The 8380-nt window shown below is 44.8% G+C and overlaps 2 protein-coding genes across 2 annotated transcripts in view; one reads left to right on the top strand and one right to left on the bottom strand.

Annotated features, from left to right (window-relative positions):
• SLC7A6OS (solute carrier family 7 member 6 opposite strand) lies at positions 1 to 7531 on the bottom strand. Its single transcript, XM_054579286.1, has 5 exons — positions 7284 to 7531; positions 6889 to 7167; positions 3480 to 3683; positions 2190 to 2310; positions 1 to 1453 (listed from the first exon to the last, which is right to left on the bottom strand). The coding sequence occupies exons 1-5, from the start codon at positions 7476 to 7478 to the stop codon at positions 1323 to 1325; spliced, it is 930 nt and encodes a 309-aa protein (XP_054435261.1). The 5' UTR covers positions 7479 to 7531; the 3' UTR covers positions 1 to 1322.
• PRMT7 (protein arginine methyltransferase 7) overlaps positions 7482 to 8380 on the top strand; it is a 48306-nt gene continuing 47407 nt past the window's right edge. The window contains exon 1 of the mRNA XM_054579282.1: positions 7482 to 7675. The gene's annotated coding sequence lies outside the window, so the exon portion shown is untranslated. The remainder of the gene's footprint in view (positions 7676 to 8380) is intronic.

Below are 8380 nucleotides of genomic sequence, written 5' to 3'. Positions count from 1 at the left end.
TTTGTGAAGCTGTCAGCTGTTTAATGTTGGCAAACCTTAATGAGTACATAAATAGCAGTGAACACATCATAATGGCACAGAGTGGTTTTTAATCCTTTGTTTCTGAGCCCACAGGAGACTAAGGATGACTAGTAGGTTGAATAGAAGGTTCTGTGTATGTATTGCCCTAGACCTTTGCTATCCAGTAGTTAGCTACCGTCCACATGTACCTAAATAAAATAAGAAATTTCAATGCCTCAGTTGCACTAATTACATTAGAAGCGCTCAGCTGTATGTGGCTAGTGGCTGCCACTCCACAGTGCATATACAGAACACACTTATATTTGCAGGAAGTTCCACTGGACAGTGTTACATTGGGAGATTAAATGTCAACTCAGAGTTAGGGCATCTGTGGTTTGGAAGCGGTAGGTAAAGAGAATTTGCTTACTAGAGACAGAAGTTTTGGTAAAGAAAAAAATTTGTTCCTGTTGGTAGTTTTGGTGAGTGATGTAGATAAACATTTCTCAGTGGAAAGCTAAGTTCAGGATGTGCTTTCCTTTTCTTAATTTGCCTTGAGTTTTTAGTGTCTAAGGTCAATTCTGAAACTTCTAGCTCACTAATCCCCCATTTTTGGTGGAGGGCTTGAGGGGGAGAGGGAGCACAATGGGAAAACACCTAATAGATTCAGATTTAAAGGGTTTTAAGGGAATTACATGCTCCCATATTTAAAGTGTTTTTACTAAATGCAAAGTATCACGTTCATGCATACTCTGTTCCTTGGCACCACTGCTACAGACAGACAGCGATCTTTACAACCATTATTGCAGAAGGAGGGAGATAAGAGACAACTGCAAATGAAACCCCTCACATCTCAGGCAGATTCTTCTTCTTTTCCTATGGCTATTACTATCCAGTCTGTGCTGCTACAAGGGACCCACTGTAGTTCTAGATTCCTCCTCTCAGAAGAAACAGGCTTTTACGGGAGGCTGGTGGCCTGGTGGTATAGGAAAGCTGAACCTTAGTTCTGATAAAATGGGGGCTTCTCCACTTACGGGCTTCAGCGTAGGAGAAGGGCAGGAAAATGCCTAAGCCAGGAAGCTTCATTTTTGTGGCTTTTTTCTTTTTGGTCCCGACTGTAGGGTCACTTGACCAAGACAAAGGGGCCCTACTATTGGTGGAAAAGACACTCTCCTTCAGGACACGTTTTCACTGGTAGGATATGGTGCCGTTGGACATGCTTTTTCCCTCCCTGTGTTTCGCTAGGAAACCCATTACCAGGGCGGCCGACGCTGTAGTCAGAGCCCTCAAGGCCTGTGTAGAACCGCGTGGGTATCACAGGGTCCTCAGTCTGAATCCAGGTCATGGGGGCTGTCATAGCCAAACTCCTTCTGCACATCCAAAGGGTATTTGTTCCACATGTGTGGTCTGCTGCTCCCTCTTTCCTCTTCACTGAGGCTGTCATATTCATCAGAGCCTAGAATAAGATAACAGGAATGGGCTCCAGCTGTGTGATTTTTTTTAGGTGACACTGAGGGCCCCTTCCCTTCTCAAAAGGTCTGTTTTGTTTTTTTCGGTTCACCACTTAAAAATCCTTGTTCCAGAAAGAGAATTTAGAACAAACTAAAAAAAAAAAATCACATTCCTATTTTTTGTTATTTCTCCCCTAAGTACAGGATGTTTTTTCTTTTGGTTATAACAGTTGCAGTAACATGATAAATATAATTTTGAAATTTGTCCCTTAACATATTACAGGCACTTTCCCAATAGAATATTACATAGTTTGATTATTTTTCCTCCATTAATAGGCACAAAGGAATTCTTTTTGTTGGCACTTAGAACCTGTCCAATACTTTCTTAGACTGAAGCAGAGAAAGGGACACTGAGCTAGATGTTTCACTTAATCTCAACCACTTACGTTGGTGCAATACCCTCATTTTCTGGAGAATGAGGCTCAATGAAATGAAGTAACTTGCCCAAGGGGGACCCACAGGTAGGCAATGACAGAATTAAGGATTTGAACCCACCCGACATTACACCTTCGAAACCCCATGGAAACACTGGTCCCTGGGTTTCCTATAGCTTCAACAGCTTATGTTTGAGCTACTGGAGCTTAATGGTGAAAAGCCAGTTTGGATGGACCTGTCAGCTGTGCTCATGCCTCAGTCTTGGATCCCAGCAGTCCCTCCCCATCCAGGGCTGCCTCCCACTACCTCTGGAATCTTCATCTCCATCACTGCTCTCCTCCTCTGGGTACTCATTGCGCCAATTATTCTCACTGTTCTCATCATCTTCATCTTCATAAATGTCCTCCGGTTCTTGGTCATCATTCACCTGCACATCTCAACACAAACATGAGTATCCGTCAAAACATCTAAGGTTATGCTCTTAGCAAACCAACTTTAAGAGATGTCATTTAAGGATGCTGTGTGAAAAAGAGGCAGCCTTGGATTAGTTTGTCTCTGCTGCACAAGAAGCTACGCCTAGATTACAGGAGAGAGATAACTAGCCTGACTCCAATCCTAAGTCTAGCTCCAGGCACCACATTCCTGGTAGGATAGACTGAACTTCACCAAAAAGGATTGCCCCAGGGTGCGGAGAGACAGCTCTGAGGAGGTGATGGCAGTGATGTTCAAACTGCCACAAGGCACCCAAGTGGGAGAGGGATTTATGGATTATGGGTGATGTCAAAGATCAGAACCAAAATGTAAATGTGAGGGGTGCAGGAAGGCAAAAGGAGGGGCTATGTGAGGATTCAGACTATGGTTGTAGTGTAGGTGTGGAATAAAGTGCTTTTCTCCTAAGAGTATGACAGGTACCACCTTACCTTCTCTCATTAATCATTTTAGAATTTAAGAATAGCGATTGCCTGGAAGTTAGCTTTCTTAATCCAAGATCCCCTCCCCCACCCTTTTAAAAAGATTTTATTTATTTATTTTTTAGAGAGAGGAAGGGAGGGAGGAAGAGGAAGAGAAACATTGATGTGCAAGGGATACATCAATAGGTTGCCTCTCGCATGCCCCCAACTGGGGACCTGGCTGACAATCCAGGCATGTGCCCTGACTGGGAACTGAACCAGCGACCTTTCAGTTTGCAGGTGGGCACTCAATCCACTGAGCCACACCAGTCAGGGCCAAGATTTTCCCCCCTTATAAGACACAATTTAAAAAAAAAGTCATATTAAATTTCTGGCTTTATTTTTATTATAAGCTGCCATACATCCCCCCGCCCCCGAGTGTGGGAAGGTATAAACAATAAAGATACCACAAACCCCGTAAAAGGCTCATTAAGAGCAAGAATTATAAATACAGACTCTCCCAAAACCCCCTGCATCAAAATACCCAGGTTCCTAAAAAGCACTCAGAATAAATTTTTTTTTGAGCAAGAACAAAAAGAACTAAGAACACTGTTGATCAGGATTAGATAACCCAGGGAGGCAAAGTACACCGACTACAGAATTGCTCAGGCTGCCTAGTGCCCCTCATCCTCACGGGTCCCCTTACCAGCTCACACTCCTGACTGTACCGCTGCACAGAGAGGATATTCTCAATCCATCCTGGGGTGGCCATCTCTAGGTAGTAAATGTCATACACATAGTCATCCTTCTGTTCCTCCCGGTTCCTGGTGCTTGGTCCATCCTCAGATACAGTCAGCCGTTCCCTAATCAACTCTACAGAATTGCAGAGGATCACATCTGGGTCAGATGCCTGTAAAGGAAACAGATGACACGGATGAGATAAAACATGGATGTTCAAAGAGAAGGAACCTCAGAGTTGGGGGGAAGGAAGCCTCCTTACAGTTCTCTGTTAGATTTGGTATTCTTATTCTCATGGCCTACTAGTTTAATTAGCTATAAAGTTAAAAAACCAAGTATCTCTAAAAAAGTGTATAGTTCTTTTGAGATAGAAACTTACAAGATAGACTCCTACTCTTCTGAGCATGCGTGAAGACTGGCTTAGGAGAGGGAAGGGCCAGCAGAGCTGTTGAGTCTTCCCCTAGGTCTTCCTGAGCTCCTTTGGTATGATGTTCTCCCCTTAGAGACCTGCAGGCCCACAAAAGCACGTCTATAGCTGCCCCCCAAATGGGTCTGCATTTTGTGTGGCCTTCTATAGGGACCTAAGAGCTATTCCTGAGCTCTGATAACTACTACCAGCCATCACCCACCACTTCACTTGTCCACACTGACGACCTGCTTTTAATCACAACCAGGAGTGGATTCCCCTATAATAATCCTTTTTCTGTAAAAAGAATAGCTCAACATGGATTGCCCAAGAATGGAATTGGCCCAGATTTAGATGTATTGCAGGGGTAATAGGCTGTGTTATCCAGGGTAGCATAGGTCAATTTGGAAACCAAAGGGACATGCTTTAAATGACCCTTCTTGACAGGTTCATCACAGGAGGCTGTGCAGCTCAAACCAGACACCACATGGGGAAGCAGGGGCGTCCTATGACCAAGGCAGACAAGGGGAGACCAATGCTCTCAATCACAGGCTAAAGGGCTAAAGGGAATTTATTCTTTGCTCCAAAGTCAAAAGGAACTAAAGATGTCATTTTCGTGCAGATTCTTGACTAACCTCAAAGCTGTTTTAAAGGAAAGCTCTGGCTCTGCCTCACAAGTCCCCAGCCTTCAGTCCCACAGATCATGTAGCCATATTTCTTTCCTGTATTTTTTTTTTCAAATTTCCTATAATAAACACATTATTTTTATAAATTATTTTTTTACGTCTAGTCTGTGTATGTTTACCCATATATTTTTTTTAATGAACAAGCTTTTAAAATACAGCTCAGGCAAGTAAAATACTGCACACTGTAGAAGGTCTAGAAACTTCCGAGCGTCATCTTACACATTTTTTAAAAATAGATTTTATTTATTTATTTTGAGAGAGAGAGGAAAGGAGAGAGAAGGAGAGGAAGAGAAACATCGGTTGCTCTCACATGCCCCCAACTGGGGACCTGTCCTGCAACCCAGGCATGTGCCCTGATTGGGAATCAAATGGGAGACCTTGTGATGCTGAATCCAGAGCCCCACCAGCCGGGCACCCACATTTTCAATTACACTACATATAGCATTTTCTACCATTAAACATGTCTATATAAGTACTTTACCATCTTGCCAGTCCTCATGGTTATTAATTTAAAGGTCCAGGCAGTTGTACAGTCAATTTTCCTGCATTTGAAAACGGAGATAAAAGTACCGGTACCTACCATATAGGGATTTTGTGAAGATTAAATGAGTTTAAACCAACAGTAGCTTTTGTTAATACCACAGCTATCTGTTTTCTGCTGAATTATTTCCCTAGGATAAATCCTGGGGGTGAGATTACTAGATAAAAATGAATCAAGACTTTTCACTTTTCCAGATTTCCTATTAAGTACTATATTTGCTTAAAACTTAAATGGTGTCAATTTAAGGAAAAACCCACTATAATGTGTTACAGAAATGCTATCACTAATTTTGTATTTCTTTAGGATTCTGGATAAACAATAAAAATAAATTTTAATGGTTTTAAAATAGGCCCCAAGCTATTTTTAGGATTCCTGATATGTAAGGCCATGCTGTTTTCCAAGACTGGCATCAATTTTAAACACTAGAGTCACGTCCTGTTTTCATCACAGCCTTGCCAGTAGTGCTATCAACAGCCTGTCCTCTGCTAGTCTTAGTAGGCATAAAATCTCAAGTCTGCTTTCTCCTTAAATTCATGTTTTTAAAATCATTACTCTGCAACCATTTTTGATGTGTTTATAGTTTGTATTGCATTGTTGGGAAAATTTGTGTTCACATCCTTCAGTTTATCTACTAGTTTTTCTTATAAAACTGAGCTATTTAATTTATTTGATTCTGCTGATCAGTGGCTTATTTTTAAAAATTACCTGACTGGTAACCATGCTCATCAGTCTGGAATTAGTTTTGGTAAAAGATGTGGCTATTGACATCATGCTCAAATTGCTATCCAGGTATACTGGTACCATGATTAAATATGTTTTGCCTGATGTATTTTGAATTAAAACTTTACTTTTTAAACTTAAAAAACTATTAAAAGGAGTGAAAAAATTTTAATGCTTTTTAAGTTGGGGAATGCCTAAGTCTGAGAATTTTCTATTCCTATCTTATTGCACACAGACTTTGTTTTTTGGAAGTGAGGTACAACAGAAACATATTAAATATAATGTAGTGAAAAGAACACTAGAATGAATGTGCATTTTTGGCCTAAATCTGCCTCAGACTTGGTATGTTACCCAAGACTAGTCCTTTAAGCTCCCTTTGATGAGTTTTCTCATTTGCTCTATCTTTACCTTGCTCAAAATCCTCCAGTAATTCCCTATCTCAGGATAAAAAGTCAATGGATCTTTAGAAGTACCTACAGGGTCTAGTAGGTATCCTTCCCCTAAATTCCTTATTACTATTCTTCCTCAGTTCGCTGAGCTCCAGGCACCCTGACCCCGAAAACATCAAACGGCTTCAGAGCCTTGGCGCCTGCTGGTCGTCAGCCTGGAATGCCCCTCCCAAAGATATCCACAAAGTCCTGCCATTCACCTCCTTCAAGTCTTCACCCAAATGTCATTTTTTTCAGTGAGACCTCTGAAATGGAACCACTCTTTTCTGCCCGCCCGCCCGCCCTCTTACAGCCTACATCACTATCTGACGCTGAACTTATTTTTCTCCTCTATCTGAATGTTAGGTCCTCACTGCTCTATCCACTGAACAATACCTGGCACATAGTGGGTGCTCAGTAAATATTTGTTGAATGGATAACCTAATCTGTAAAAACGAGACTATTGAGCCGGAGGGATCATCTATTAATAAAAAGTGAAGCCGTGTGCATCTTCTCAATTGTGCGCTGACTTAGCGCCCAGATTCCCGGCACTACCTGTCCGAGGAAGACCAGCTCTCCTTCGGAAGTATACTCACTTTGCAGGAGGCGGCGGCAGCGGTCTCTGGATCTCCTTCTTCATGTACCAGATCCAACAGCTGGAAGCCTGCGCCGTCGTCGGCTTCTAGGTTTTCCTGCAAGCTCTCGGACTCCAGGCCATCCGAGGAAATGCCCGAAGGTCGCCGTCTAGAGACCACCCTGTAGCGGCCCTCCTGCCGGATCTCCCGAAGCGATGAGCGGAGGCCGCGGCGGATACGCTGCTGGCTTCCCTGGGACGGGTGCAGAGCCGCGCGCAGGAGTGGCTGGACCGGGTCCTCCTAGAGGACAGTAGGAGAGGGGGGCGTAAGCAGGGGTTCGTATAGCGGTCAGCGATAGTTTCATCCTGGCTGCGCCCTAAGATTCCCTCCACTCCGTCTCCATCCCCACCAAGTACCTGGGAGCGCACGGTGGCCACCAACTGGAAGACATTATTCTCTGCCGCTCTCTCCAGACCCTCGGGGGTCGTCTTTTGGGCCTCTGACTCGACAGCGTCGCTCCGGAGGCGTTTACACGCGAGAACAAGAGCCTCAGCTGGCTCCGCGCTGCGCTTCCGCTTCACGCGGAGTACAGCTGTCCTGCCGGCCTCCATAGCGGCTGTCGCGAAGCACTGTGGGAACGCATGGGGCGCGATGGGAGAGCCTTTAAGTTCCGCTTCCGGGACCCGCCCCCGGCGCGCCCTGCTGGCGTAAAAGGTCCAGCCCCCTCACGCCTACAGCGACAATGTGGCTGTGGCGGCAGGAGTGAATAAAGTGCTATCCACGGCCGGTGAGGTGCTGGCCATGTTGGGTAGGTAGGATCGCTTTTGGAGTCTCGGATGCATTCAGCATCCTGTTCTCAGCTGCAGGCCTCCGGCGGCAGGGCCTGGCGTGGGCGTTCTCGGATGCTGGGAGACGCACTCTGCGGCACCCTCGAGGACCTTTCTAGAGTCCACATGAGGTGGCCCGGAGCGCCTGGGCCGTCGGTAGACCGGGGTTCCAGGCGGGCCCCGGCTCTGCAGTCCTCTCTGGTGATTGCCGCTTGTTGGGCCGATGGGTAGAGTATCTCCGCGGTGAAGTGGTTCACAGGACGTACCTGGAGTCTCCCCTCAGCGACAGAGCTTGTCATGTTGTTTCCATTCCCTGCTTATATATTACCACAGGAGTTGACAGGTCTTGGAGAATGAAGAGGGGGTCAGGCTATCTCCTGAATCTGGAGTGTGGTTCCCTTTTGAGAGAGGACAAGTCATAATAATAGATGAAGAGGTTTATCCAGAGAAGATGTATAGTGCCTCACCCAGAGAGGTTGTAGGACATGGTTCCCCTTCTCACGCATTCGTTTAGATTAGTATGAAGCCAGCGACGTATCCACTTGAAAAGTGGATACTGCTCTGAAAAGACAGTGCGATCCTGAGCATCATCACAGACCAAAAGGGAATTCCACAGGATGAGGGGTTCTAGACCCTCCAGAAGAGGGACCCAATCAACATGTTTGACTCCTTGTTGAGTTTAAATT

This window comes from Pteronotus mesoamericanus, unplaced genomic scaffold (genome assembly GCF_021234165.1).
Source record: "Pteronotus mesoamericanus isolate MK-2021 breed Mesoamerican mustached bat unplaced genomic scaffold, CSHL_Meso_final contig_52, whole genome shotgun sequence".
Taxonomy (NCBI): domain Eukaryota; kingdom Metazoa; phylum Chordata; class Mammalia; order Chiroptera; family Mormoopidae; genus Pteronotus; species Pteronotus mesoamericanus.
This window is presented reverse-complemented; position numbering and strand designations above follow the sequence as displayed.